The sequence below is a fragment of the Spermophilus citellus genome (assembly GCF_964194105.1).
Source record: "Spermophilus citellus genome assembly, chromosome: 13".
NCBI classification, from domain to species: domain Eukaryota; kingdom Metazoa; phylum Chordata; class Mammalia; order Rodentia; family Sciuridae; genus Spermophilus; species Spermophilus citellus.
The window spans coordinates 54,185,474-54,200,785 of record NC_138193.1 but is presented as its reverse complement, the minus strand read 5'-3'; the positions used below and the strand labels follow the sequence as shown (position 1 = coordinate 54,200,785).

The 15,312-nt window shown below is 34.2% G+C and overlaps 1 protein-coding gene across 1 annotated transcript in view; it reads left to right on the top strand.

Annotated features, from left to right (window-relative positions):
- Positions 1-15,312, top strand: part of ALMS1 (ALMS1 centrosome and basal body associated protein) — a 225,046-nt gene that overhangs the window by 171,255 nt on the left and 38,479 nt on the right. Inside the window, exon 17 of the mRNA XM_081264701.1 lies at positions 1,407-2,566. Coding sequence (XP_081120827.1) covers positions 1,407-2,566 — 1,160 coding nt within the window. The remainder of the gene's footprint in view (positions 1-1,406; positions 2,567-15,312) is intronic.

Genomic DNA, 15,312 nt, shown 5'->3' with positions numbered 1-15,312 from the left:
ATACGTCCATCATAGATGTATAGTTGTTTATGGACTCTTAGTAATATCAAAATAGTAACATATTGATGTGTATGTTTATTCTTATGACATTACTACCCTGTCTTGATTACTATTTATTTGTAGTAAGTTTTGAAATTAGGAAGTATGAGTCCTTCAGCTTTTTTTTTTTTTTCTGACTACTCTGGGTCCCTTACAATTCCATATGAATTTTAAAATGATCTTACCAATTTCTACAAAGAAGCAAACTGGGATTCTGATAGGGATTTTATTGAATCTGTAGGTTAGTTTGAGGAGTGTACCTTCTTAAGAATGTTAAGTCTTTCAATCCATAACATGGGAAGTTTTCCATTTATTTAGATCTTTAATTTCATAACAATGTGTTGTAGTTTTCAGAGTATAAGTTTTGCATTTCTTTTGTTACATTCATTCCTAAGAATTTTATTTTTTATGCTATCAGGCTTAGAATATTTTAAAATTTGGACATAGATGATTTAATATTATAATTCTGTTTATTAATGAATCAACATTTTTATAGTACCTGTTTTTCTTTCTTACAAGGGTATGTGTACACAAAAAAGCCACATGTAACCAAAATACCACATAAACTTGTTTCTTATACTTCTGGAGACTGAGACATCCAAAATCAAGGGGCTGGCATATTTGGTATCTGGTGAGGGCCCAATCTCTGCTTTTAAGATGGTGCCTTGTTGCTTTGACCCCACATGTAAGAAGACATTTAGCTATGCCCTTTATAAGGGCTGTAAGTCCCACTTGTGAAGATGGAGCTTTCATGACCTAATTACCTCCTAAAGGTCCCACCATTAAATGCTATTACATTAGCAGGATGCAGTTTTAACATGAATTTCAGAGAGACACAAACATTCAAACCATAATATGTTGTAAGATATTGCATTAAAAATGACTTTTTGATAAGAGTAATGAAACTTTAAGGTAGTGCATTTTACATTATATATATTTTATTACAATAAGAGAAATCAAGGGGGAAAGTAAAGATGTTTTACAAAAAAAGGACTTTTAAAAGACTTTAAAATAAGAGAACACATGTAATAATACCCCACACATGACAGGTAGCGGTGCAAATAGCAGGTGAACTTATGATCAAGTGCCTTCCTTGAAGTCACATAGTTGATCAGTTTAGCCCCCAAACCCAAGTGTTTTGACCCCCAGTTCCATACTTTTACCATGTCAGTCTGGCTGCTGAGTACAAAGTATGAGTCTTTTGGGCAGGCAATGGATTTTATAAGACTTTATATAAATAAATTAATTCTTTCCTTCAATCTTTGTTCTGTATCTAGAGAATTCAGTACCAATAGTATTTCTAAAGGTAATGCAAATGTTTTTTTTTAATTCTTTCAAAATATTTTTTTTCCTCTATCTCTTTTCAGAGTCTGAATGCCATTCAGAATTTGAAAATACAACTCATTCTGTCTTCAGGTCAGCCAAGTTTTATTTTCATCATCCAGTGCACCTCCTAAGTGATCAAGATTTTTGCCATGAATCTTTGGGAAGGAGTGTTTTTATGAGACATTCTTGGAAAGATTTCTTTCACCATCATTCAGACAAAAACAGAGAACACACTTGTCTTCCTCCTCCTTATCAAAATGTGGACAAGACTAAGATAGATTATACCAGAATAAAGAGCCTCAGCATCAATATGAATGTGGGAGACAAGGAAGTGATACCTACTACTAAAAGTCAGGTCAAAGACCATCTAAAAAGTAATGGACAAACTAATGATCCAAAAAGGGATCATAAGGTCACCCCAGAAGTAACAACTTCGCATACTGCAAGTTTGAATGAACTCTGGAACAAGTACCAGGAACGACAGAGACAACAGAAACAGTCAGATGTCAGTGACAGGAAAGAGCTGTCATTGGTAGAACGGCTTGATCGTTTGGCTAAACTTCTTCAGAGTCCTATCACACATTCTCTCCGGACCTCAGAAAGTGTACAAGATGATAACAAAAGGGAACGATTTAAAGAATGGAGTTATAAACAGAAGCAGCAGAAAAGCAAGTTTCAGAAGCAGAAGCGTTATAAAAGCGTAGAGAAAGGCCATAGAAATATATGTGATCTTAAAAAAAGCAAGGTACTTTCTCCTCATCAAACTGGGAGGTCCAATCAAATTAAGATTGAACAGATTAAATTTGATAAATATATTCTGAGAAAACAGCCAGATTTACATTATATCAGCAACACTTCTTCAGATTCTAGACCCTCAGAGGAAAGTGAACTGTTTACAGATACTCCGACCAACATTCTTTCCACCACCACTTCTCCTGTGGAATCAGATATATTGACCCAAACAGATAGAGAGGTGACTTTGCATGAAAGGAGTAGTTCTATATCCACCATTGACACTGCCCGATTGATCCAGGCTTTTGGCCATGAAAGAGTATGTTTATCACCCAGGCGAGTTAAATTATGTAGTAGCATCACCAACCAACAGAGGAGATACCTTGAGAAGCGGTGCAAGCACAAGAAATCATTGAATACAGGCTATCCCCAAATGACTTCTGAGCACACCAGAAGGAGACACATCCAGGTACATGGCTGCAAATACCATCTGGCAATGTGACTGCCTTTTTCATGGACTTCTTAGTTAATCTTTGCATTCAGGTGAAAAAAAGCCATTTGCCCTTTCCTCACTATAACATTGCTTACCAACTGGAAAAGAGTGAGAAAGTGTAGTACAGTGCTATTGTGAGTTGTCATTCTTTTCATCAACATTCATTTACTGATCGTCTTTTGGATGAAGGGCTTTGCTGCTAGATGCTTCAGAATCAGCTAATCCCCCTGACATGGGGGAGTTTCGAGTTTAGAATGACCTGTTCTGAACAGTGTTGCCTGTTTTTTCTTATTTCCTCCTGTCTTCCAAGAAATATTTGAGATGCTTTTAAACACACACACATGCATGCACGCACACAGGCACAAATGGTACAATGTGCTTTTTAAAAAGTAAAAGGAGAATTGGGATGATAGAAAAATTAAAGTTGAGGTGAATTGCAACATGATTTTTTTTTTAAATGAAGAATTGTGAGTGGTGGATAGACAAGCTGAAGCCAGAGGGAGATTTACCTGGTGGATATGTTTGCTAGAAGCTAGCTACAAATTGGCATTATTTTCTAGTACATAGTGTTGCCAGAATTTTGTGATCAGTTAAATCATATGAAAGGAAACCAAATTTTCAAAAGCATTTTACAGATATTTCTAATACAAATACCTAAGAGAAATTTCCTTAGCTGTCTTTATAAAAGGCACCTCAGTGTAACTGAGCCTTCTACAAACTCCTTATAATAATACCATAAGAATAACTGTAAGACTGTTATCATATTCCTTTGATTAGACAGTAAAGGCAGCTCTAATGGGGTTGACAAATGTAAATCATTGTTTTACCCAAGAGTAAAATTTAGGCTACCTAGAGAAGTACTTTCCAAAGAGAGATGCTCTGTGCATTGAGTATGGAAAGAAAAATACTAGAATTTATTTTCATTTTACTCAACCTTTTAAAATTGATATTTTTTATGTATTTTATAAAATATGAGCACAGTAGTAACAATTTAAAAATAAATATGTTTTGGCAGTGTCTGCTCAAAAATATTTTGATATTAGGATTGTATGACCAAAACAATCTAGAGACCATATGTCTAGAGAAAAGGAGGTACAAAGTGGTCAGTTTACCATAAGTAGTATTTCTCATAGTGGAACTTTTGGTAGGAATTAAATGCCAGTGATTGTATATATTAATGAAATATGATTATTTTAAGTAATGAAGAATTAGGTATAGGGGAGATAGGGGAAAGGATCCAGGAAGAAGGTTTGTGTGTGTATGAAAAAACACAAAATTTAGTTTGGACCATTTTAAAGTTAACAGTTCTGTGGCATTCAGTATACTCACAGGGTTTTACCATTACTACTGTTTAGTTCCATATATATATTTTTTTATCACCCCAGTGGACTCCCTATTCCCCCTTCCACTAGCCCCTGGCAACAATTTATTTCTTACTCTGCATTTTCCTGATCTTATAAATATATAGATAGTTATTTAGTTTTGTGTAGTTATAGAAAACTTCTACATATTCTGAATATTACCTGAATATTCACCTCTTATCAATATGATCTGCAAATATATTTTACTGTTCTGTAGGTTTCTTCTTGTACAATCAATTGTGTTCTTTGACAATTGAATAGAGTTTTCAATTTTGATGTAGCTCAATTTATCTGGGTTTTTGTTGCCTATGCTTTTGATGTCATATCCAAGACGTCATTGCCAGATCTAATGTCATGATGACTTTCTCTTATTGTCTGCTAAGAGTTTTATAATTTTATTTCTGACATTTAGGCCTTTGATTCATTTTGAGATGTTTATATATGATATAAGACAAGGATCAACCTTCATTCTTTTTTTTTTGAAACCAGGGATCAACCTCAGGGGCACTCAACCACTGAGCCACACCCCCAATCCTGTTTTGTATTTAGAGACAGGGTCTCACTGAGTTGCTTAGTGCCTCTCTTTTGCTGAGGCCAGCTTTGAATTAGTGATCCTCCTGCCTCAGCCTCCTGAGCAGCTGGGATTACAGGCATGTGCCACTGTGCCTGGCTCTCCTGCCTCCATTCATTTTTCTTATAACTGAGTCAATCCCTTGTTATAATTCTATTCAAAATACATTTTTTAAAAAAAATATTTTTTCCAGTGCTAGGGATTGAACCACCAGGGCCTCTTGCAAGCCAGGCAAGATCTCTACTACTGAGCCATGTCGCTAGCATTCTATTTCTTATTGAGTCAGTTTATATTTTGTGTTTCTTGAAATTTGTTCTTGTCTTTGTTTTTCTATTCTATTTTATTTACCTCCACTATAATCTTCATTATTTCCTCTACTTGCTCTGAGTTTAGTTTGCTCTTTTCTAATTCCTTGCAATTTAAAATCATTATGAATTTGAGATTATTCTTTTTTTAATGTGGGCATTTACAACTGTACCTTTCCCTTTGAGCACTTGCTTTTTGCAGATACATATTTCCTCCTAAACTTTGCCTTCACTGCATCTCATATATTTTGGTATATTTTGTTTTTTCATTTATCTCAAAAAAGTATTTTCTAATTTTCCTTCTGATTTCTTCTTTGACCATTGAGTGTATAAGACTGTATTTTTAAATTGCTACATACTTTTGAATTCCCCAGTTTTCCTTCTGTTGACTTGTTTTCATTCCATTGTGATCATAGGTATACTTTTTATGATTTTAGTCCTTTTAAATGTATTGCACCTTCTTTTATGGGTTACCATGTAGTCTTTTTTGGAAAATGTTGCATGAGCACTTAAGTAGAGTGTTTATTCTGCTTTGTTGGTTGAAGTGTACTGAATATACATTAGATCTAGTTGGCTTGTAGTGTTGGTCAAGTCCTTTATTTTTTCATTGATCTTTTGTCTAGCTTTTCTATCCATTTTGAAAGTGAGATATTGAAGTCTCCAACTATTACTATGGAATCATCTGTTCATTCAATTCTGTTGGTTTTTGCTTCATATATTTTAATTCTCTATCATCAGGTAGATGTATGTTCATAATTGTTTATCTTCTTCATGGATTGACCCTTTTAGCAGTATAAAATTCCCTTTTTTTCTCTTGTAACCATTTTTTAACTTAAAATCTATTTTGTCTGTTACTAGGACAATGACCCTAGCTCTCTTTTGTTTACCATTTGCATGGAATATCTTTTTCCATCTTTTTGCTTTTAAACTCTTTGAATATGTCAGTCTAAAGTGAGTCTTTTTAAGAAAGCATATTGATGATGATGATGATGATGATGATGATGTGTGTGTGTGTGTGTGTGTATGTGTGTGTGAGAGAGAGAGAGAGAGATTGAGATTGATTCATTCATTCTGTCATCTCTGCCTTTTAGTTTAAGAATACAATCCAGGGCTGGGGTTGTGGCTCAGTGGTAGAGCACTTACCTAGCATGTGTAAAGCCCTGGGTTTGATTCTCAGCACTGCATGTAAATACACAAAATAAAGGTCAATCGACAACTAAAAAATTATTTAAAAAAAGAATACAGTCCATTTATATTCAAAGTAATTATTCATAGGAAAGGGCTTATTTTGCTTTGTTTTCCTATGTCTTATGTATTTTTTGTTTCTCAATTCCCCATTGCTCGTTACTGTCTTTTGTGTCCAATTTTTTTTTTTTTTTTTGTCCAATTGATTTTTTTTTTCATGAGACTGGAGATTGAATCCAGAACCTAAAGCATGCTAGGCAAGCACTCTACCACTGAGCTACATCCCCAGCCCTTTAAAAAAAAAATTGTTTTGATAGGCTGACTACTTTTGTTTATCTGAGAATGTCTGAATTTTTCCTTCATTCTCAATGATTGATCTGCCTCAGTCTCTTGTATAGTTGGGATTACAGACCTGCACCACTGCACCCCGCTCATTTCCTTCAATTTTATGTTTTTTTACTTTTTGGGTGGGGGGATTATGATTAGCATCTTAAGCATATAACAGGCTAATTCTGAAATAATGCCACTTTAGTTTGAGTTTTATTAAAATCTGCTGATATACGTCTTCCTCCCTCTGTCTTATCTTCCTATCTTTATACTCACAAATTACATTTTAATTTGTATTTATTAACAGATTTATAATTATTATTTTAAGCATTTATCTTTTATATCATGTTGGGGGAAAGGAGAGGCTATAAACCAGAAAGAATAATATTGCTTTTAAATTAAAAAAAATTAAAAATAATTACCAATGTAATTACCGTTAGTAGTAGTATTTCTTTATATAGCTTCAAGTTATTGTTTAAGTGTCCTTTTTAAAAAATATTCTTACTTGTAGTTGAACATTTATTTATTTTTATATGATTCTAAGGATCAAACCCAGTGCCTCACATGTGCGAGACCAGCACACTACCACTGAGCCACAACCCCAGCTCTGTTTAGTGTCCTTTTATTTCAGCATAAAGGATTTCCTTCCCCTGCAGGTGTACTGGTAGTGAATTCCTCCTGCTTTTGTTTATCTGAGAATATTTTAATTCTCCTTCATTCTTAAAAGAAAGTTTTGCTGGATATGGTTTCTTATTTTATACTTTTTTCTGTCCTCCATGGTTTCTGATGAGAGATTGACAGTCAGTCTTACCGAGTATTCTTTCTATATTATGAGTCTCTTTGCTTTTGATCTTACTGCTTTCAAGATTCTCTCATCTTGGTTTTTGATTGTTTGATTATAATGTGTCTTTCTTGGATCTCGTTGATTCTATCCTTTTAGGGCTTCAGTGTACTTACATGTTTAGATTCATGCCATTTATGAATTTGGGGAGTGTTTGGCCATTATTTCTTCAGATACTCTTTTTGCTTCCTCCTCTTATTCCGGGACTATCCATACATAAAATTTTAGGTAAACTGGATGGTGTCCTAGAAGTTTCTTTGGTTCAGTTAATTTTTCTTCATTCTGTTTTCTTTTTGTCCTTGCACTAGACCATTTCATTTCACCTATCCTCAAGTTCACTGATAAAATTCACCTTTGTGATCAAATCTGCTGTTGAACTGCTCTAGTGATTTTTTTTTTCGTTTTTATTATTATACTTTTCAGTTTTGTAATTTCTATTTAATTCCTTTTTATTTCTCTTTATCAGTATTTCCTATTTGGTGAGACATTATTCTTCTGTTTCCTTTCGTTCTATTTTTTGAGTTGTAGATGGACACAATATCTTTTGTTTATTTATTTTTATGTGGTGCTGAGGATTGAACCCAGTGCCTCACATATGCTGGGTAAATTCTCTACCAACTGAGCTACAAAACCCCAGCCCTCCTTTAGTTCTTTATTGATAATCTTCTTTAACGCTTTGAGTATATTTTAAACAGTTGATTTAAAGTCTTTGTCTAATAAGTTCAATGCCTGTGCTTCCTGAAGGGCAATTTCTGTTCACCTCCATACACTTCCCTCTTGTGAGTGAGCCATACTTTCTTGTTTCTTCCCATGCGTCATAATTTTTTTTTTTTTTAGAAAATCCGACATTTTGAATGGACATCAGATTCTCCCTCCACCTAGAATGTGTAGTTATTACTTGTGAATAAGGCTGTTAACTTTTCAGTGACTTTTCTAAAATACATCAGTAAATAATGTATTTTTTGTTGGTATCTGATGCCCATCTCTGTTCTGTGATCTCAGTAGCTACTTTTTTGACAAAGATTGCCTTAAATGCCTGGAGTCAAAAAAAAAAAAAAAGTGGGAGGAGAGAAGAAGAGATGGGGAAGGAAAGGAAGAAAAGAAAATTCCTCAGGTCTTTGCACATTGTCATCTGTGGTGAGCAACTTCAGTGCTTAGCCAGGCTATTCAAAACTCTGCCTTAGCCTCACTTTCTGCTTGCACTAAGCATAAAGATTAGCCAGTGGTGAAAGTTTATGGTCTTCTCGGCCTATTCTGCGCATGCACTCTGTTGTGTGCACGTACTTTCTAATTTCCTTAGTGTACACTTCTCCCAAAGAGAGCAGAGTACCTGGTTCTCTAATAATTGTGTGTGTTTTTATTTGTCGGAGTATTCCCTGAAGACTGACAAAAGGGGCCTCTTGTTCCACCTAAGTTGGAACTCTTGTGCCCCAAAGATTCCCTGCGTTTAGTGTGTTTCCCTCAACTTTTATTTATTAATGGAGTCAGAGGTGCCTTGTTCATTTGGTTGTCATTGCTTTCAGAGGACATCCATCTGTAAAGCAACTTTACCCTGAGAGAGTCCCAACTTAGGTGGAACAAGAGGCCCCTCATGTCAGTCCTTAGGGAATACTCTGGCAAATAAAAACAATTATTAGAGAACCAGTACTCTGCTCTCTTTGGGCTCAAGTACCCACATCCAGAATGCAGACTGCCATCAAGACTACCATGCTGGGAAAGAGATGGTAGAGGGACAAGTTAAAATGGTACAAAGTCTTCCAACCTTATGTGGATGGCCTTTTTCCCAGTTAGTGTATATTTGGTTTTTATAACCTCCAACCATCTTTCTTTCTTAAAAATAAATGTAGCCATTTTTTAATATATGTTTTTCATAACTTTATTTGTTTTTTATGTGGTGCTGAGGATCGAATCCAGTGCCTTACCTGTGCTAGCCAAGCACTCTACCAATAAGCTACAGCCCCAGGCCAACCTCCAACCATCTTTCATAGCCCTGATAAAGTTGATTTGGACAGTTTTGCCAGGCATTCTGATGTTTCTTAGAAAAGGATAGACCTCCTCCCTTTAGGTCTCTGCTCTACCATTTTTACGAAGTCACTCCTAAGTTGTGTAGTGTCCTTTTCCTCTTTCCCACATCTACACTGTAACAGATACTTAAAACTCTTTCATCTTTTTCTTGTCGGAGTTTGTGAAGAAATAGTCTGTATGAAGTACAGATTCCTCTGACTTCTCTGACTTCTGTAGCCTCCCTCTGAGGGCATCGTACTCTCACATGTGTACTTGAGTTCAACCATTTAATTGAATTTCCAGCCTTTTTACTGGTGTCTGACAGTATCTCATCCAGCTGATTTCATGGTTGTTTCTCATATGTCTCTGAAGGCACCAATCCCTCCTTAGGTTTTAGGTTAAAGTTTTCTTCTGACTTCCACTTTCTATCACCTTCAAGAAAAGCCATGAACCTGCATTTTGTTCAGTAGTGGTATTATTATGGGGCTGGGAACAATGCTTTATCCAGCTCTCTAGACCATCAAACCAAATATATGTATTCATTATATTTTGACCTATAGTATTTTTATTAGCAATATTTTCTAGATGTTCTATAATTGTAGTTTTGGATTTCCTATTTGGCCCAGAAAGAATTTAGGGGAGAATTTTCTTTTTATTTCTCTCACTTTTGATTTATTGTCACTAGTTATTGTCATTTTATTTTTTGTGATTTTATTCTGTTCTATTTATATTTAAAGAATACATAGAGGTTTTCTTTTTTTTTTAAATGACAGTGAAAAAGTTTTCCAAGGGTGTTACAAAGGAGGTAGCATTTCTATATAGAGTATGGCATTCTAGTTAAATCTACTAAATCATTTTTATTAATTTGTATTATATTTTTTCATGAATATTGGTTTTCTTCATCTGTTAAGGACTTCAAAAAGTATACTTAAAGTTTAACTCACCTTTCAGTAATTGAAAGTTTATGTATATTTTTATTTTATGTCTAACACATGAATATATATACATATTGGGGGAGTGCTAGGGATAGAACCTAGGGCCTCATACGTCCTAGGCAAGCACTTTACCGCTGAACTACATCTCTAGCCCTCTAGCACATAAATATTAATGATACTTCTTTACTCACAGAGAATTGTACCATAAATTATATAAAGTAACTTTTATTCCATTTTAAATATTTTTGCCTTTTATCTTTCTTCATCCAATGCAATTTTTCTAAATTTTACATTTGCAAAATTGCTTTTGCCTATCCTTTTGCTTCTAGCTTCTGAGTCATTTTGCTCAAGTGTAAGTAGGATCTAGTTGAATTTAACTATTTTTTTTTTCAATTTGATGATCTGTCTTTCAAAACAAATCTATCGAACATCAGTTCATTATTAATAACAATGTTTGGTTTAAGCTTTACCATTTTCCCCTGTTTTGGTATATTAAGTAAATGTTTATTAAACTAAATTTTATTTCAAACTGGGAGGAGGGGTAAATTATTTTATTATAGTAAGAAAAGCATATAACATTAACATTTACCATCTTACCACTGAGCTACATCCCCAGCCCTTTTCATTTTGCATTTTGAGACAGAGTCTTGCTAAGTTGCTTAGAGCCTTGCTATGTCACTGAGCTGGCCTGGAAGTTGGGATCCTACTGCCTCAGCCTCCCAAGTCTCTGGGATTGCAGGTGTGTGCCATCTTAACTATTCTGTCTCCTTTTTTTCCCCCCACATTTTTTATTGGTACAATATAGTTGTACATAATGGTAGAATTTGTTGTTACATATTCCAACATGCACACAAATATAGTTTGGCTAGTATCATTCCTTAGTATTTCCCCTTTCTTTCTTCTCTCTCCCCCTGGTTCCTTTCCACTATTCTACTGATCTCCTTTCAATTTTCATGAGATCTCCCCCAAGCTTTCTTTTCCTTTCTCCTCTCTAGCTTCTACATGTGAAGGAAAACATGAATTTTGACCATCTTCTGAGTTTGGCTTATTTCACACAACATAATATTCTCAAGTTCCATCCATTTTCCTGTAAATGACAATTTCATTTTTCTTTATGGCTGAGTAAAATTCCATTGTGTGTGAGTGTATATGTATATGTGTATGTATATACATATATACATATACATATGTATATGTATATATGTATATGTCTGCACATACACACACCACATTTTCTTGATCCATTCAATCATTGATGGACATCTAGGCTGGTTTTCTTAACCACTCTTGAATATATATGTCAGTAGTGTTAAACATGTTCACATTGTTTTGAAATAGATCTCCAGAACTTTTTCATCTTAAAAATCTGAAACTGAGCGTTGACTCACCTTTTCCCTCTCCACTAACTCTTGGCCACTACTGGTCTACTTTTAGTTTCTCTGAATTTTACTACTTCTGATACCTCTTGTTTCGGAATCATACAGTATTTGTTTTTGACACTTATGTCACTTAGCATAATGTCCTCAAGTTTCATCAGTGTTGTAGCAGATGACAGGATTTTATTCCTGAAGTTTGAATAATATTCCATTGTATGTGTATTCCATATTTTGTATATCCATTCATACATTGGTAGGCATTTGGGTTTCTTCCACCCCTTAGCTATAGTGCTGCTATGTACATAGGATGTAAATGTATTTTGAGATCCTGCTTTCCATTTCTTTTGGTTATATACCCAGAAGAAAAATTGTTGGATTATATGGTAATTCTATTTTTAACCTTTTGAGGAACCTCAATACTGTTTTCCATAGCATTGTTTTTTTTGTGTGTGTGTGTGCTGGGGATTGAACCTCAGAGGTGCTCTACCACTGAGTTGCATCCACATCCTTTATTATTTTTTATTATTATTTTTTTTATCTTGAGACAGGGTCTTGCTAAGTTGCTAAGGCTGGTCTCAAACTTGAAATCTTCCTGCTTCAGTCTCCCTAGTCATGGGATTACAGGCATACTCCACCATTCCCAACCAGTTGTATTATTTTTATAATGCCACCAGTGAGTTCCAATTTCTCCATATCCTCACCAACACTTTATTATAATAACCTCCCTAATGGGTATGAGAAGATATCTCATTATGGTTTTGATTTGCATTTCTTTAAGAAGAATTATTAGAAGATCTTTTCCTGCTATTTTGACCATTCACCTTTGGAGAATTGTCAGTTCAAATCCTTAGCCCATATTTTTAGTCAAGTTGATTTTTGTTTTGAGTTGCAAGTGTTCTTTCTATATTCTGGATATTAACTGCTTATCAGATACATGATTTTCATAATTCTTACCCATTTCATGGGTAAGAGACCGAAGCAGGAAGATCTCAAGTTTGAGACTTGAGATGGGTTGCCTTTCATTCGTTCAATGTGTCTCCTGATGCGCAAGTTTTTAATTTCTCATTTGTCTATTTTTGGTTTTGGTGTCATATCCAAGAAATTACTGCCAAGGTCAGTGTCATGAAGCTTTTACCTCTGTGTTTTATGATTTTAGGTCTTATGTTTAGGCCTTTGAGTTAATAGTTCTTCTGCATGTGGTTATCCAATTTTTCTTGCACCATTTATTGAAAAGACTATGCTTTCCCCATTGAGTGATCTTGGCGCCTTGACTAAAGTCATTTGACATACATGTGAGGGTTTATTTCTAGGCTTTCTCTTGTATTTCATTTATCTGTCTTTAGTCAGGTATCATACTGTCTTGATTGCTATGTCTTTGTTTATATTTTGAAATCAAGAAGTGCAAGTCCTCCAACTTTTTCTCTTTCAATATTGTTTTCAATATTTAGTATTTCTTAAAGTTTTAATGATTGCTTCTTGTTTTTAGTCTTGTTTTTTGCTATATAGTTCATGTTTCTTTTGAGTTTTTCTGATGAAGTAAAGCCATGTAATATAATTAACTAATTGCTTAAATCACTTTCTCAATCTCTTACACTCATATATGAAACAGTTACCTGTTGTCTGTCATAAGAAAAATTAAGAAACTGAGTGTACTTCTGCCACCTACCTCCACACACGCATACTTCCTAACCAACCAACCAATAATTGTTATGCTTTACAAATTTTATCACAGTTCATTATAGTAGTATTGTTACTACATTGAATTTTACTTTCAAGAATTATAGGGACTAAGGATGCAGCTTAGTGGTAGAGCACTTGCTTGGCACAAACAAGGCTCTGTATTCTTCCTTCCCCAGCACCACACACACAAGTGTTCTTGTGCATACACACAAAAACAGAAAAAGTGTGTATGTTTTTCTTCCTATTTTTACTTTAAGCAAGATTACCATTTATTTTAAATTAATTATGTTTTAAAATGTAAAATCAATTTTTACCCCAAGGTCTTCATATAACTCTTCACAAATTTGTTAATTTTAGATTATTTATTTGGGTAACTTGATTTTTAAACAAATGTTAGAAATGAGCATCTTTTAAAATACCCTTTTACAAAAAACAAATTGGTTGAACATAAAAGTTTTGGGTAACAATCCTTAAATCAAAATTCTATTAATTTTGCTCCTCCTTTTCTGGGCACATGTTTCAGCACTGATGTTATTTTTCCTCAGTATGTTTTCTGCCCTGCACTCGCCCTACCCCCCCAAATTCTTGTAACTTTTTGTTTAATTGATTGGCTGGGGTTTTTTGTTTGGTTGGTTGGTTTTTGGTTTTGGGTCTCATTACTTTTCCAGAGTATGCCTTAGTATTGGTCAATCTCTTAATTTTTTTTCTATTTGAGATAAAATTCATATGCTATACAATTCACCCTTTTAAGTATATGATTAGTGTTTTTTTTAAATATGTTCAAAGATCGTTCAGTCTTTACCACTAATACCCAAACATTTTTGTCTCTCCAAAAAAGAAACCCTGTGCCCATTAGAATCACTTCATATTTCTCCTCATCCCTATTCCACATACCTCTGCCCTGTACTAAACTGCTTTATGTTTCTATAGATTTACTTATTTGGGACACTTTATGTAAAGGGCAATTTGTGGCCTTTCATGTTTTAGCATATATCAGTAGTTCATTTCTTGTTGTGGCTGAATAAAATCCATTATGTGGTTTTAGATTTTGTTTATATATTCATGTATTAAAGGACACTGTTATTTCTACCTTTTTACTTTCATAAATAATGCTGCTATAAAAGAAGGTTTTGTGACCCCATTTTTTCAGTTCTCTTAGGAATAATACCTAGGAATGGAATTCCTAGGTTATATGGTGACTTTTTTGACTTTTTTTTTAAAGGGGCTCAGTGGTACTATGGATTGAACCTAGGGTCTCCACATGCTTAGCAAGTATTCTACCACTGAGCTATATTCTTAGACTTTTTGATTTTCTTTTGAGATGGGGTCTAGCTAAGTTACCCAGACTGGTTAAGTTTTGTATGTGGTGTGAGGTAGGAGATACAGCTTTATTCTTTTGCATGTTGATAGCCAGATGTCCTGGCACCATTTCTTGCAAAGACAATTCTTACCCCCATAAAACAGTTTGGGCACCCTTGCCAAATATATTTTCTAGTAAGAAAACATAAAAGTTGTTTTTGTTTAACACTAATAGAAGAGAGAATGGGAAAGGTAAATTCTTATGCTTCTCATGGATTTCTGAAAGAAGATTTTGAACCTTGAATATAGTCAAAATGAATCCTTCCAAAAGTATAGTGAAAGAAGTAGATAAGAGAAGTAATGTGTACAGTTTCCATATCGAGACAAAGTAGAATTTCTTTTAACATCAGGTGCTGAGGGTTGAGTTAAATGTGGCTTGTCAGTTTATGACTGCTTTTTAAAATATTTTTATTTGTTCTTTTTAGTTATACATGAAAATAGAGTCTATTTTGACATATTTATACCAACATTGAGTATATCTTATTCTAATTAGGGTTTGTGACTGCTTATTTAAAAATTTTCCCTTTATACTTATCCCTGCCTCCCCACAGGTAACTGTCCTTATTATGTAAATATCTTTTGGTTTACATGCATACTTAAAATATTTATTTGATATATATGCATGTATTTTTAATTTATATAAAAATATCATTATTTTTCTTATGCTTACTAAAGGTATTTTCAGGATCCTCCCACATTGCTTTAAGTACATTTAATCCAAGTTTCTAATTATAATATATGAGGTATCTATCAGTTAGCCCATGAACTTTCCCTGTGA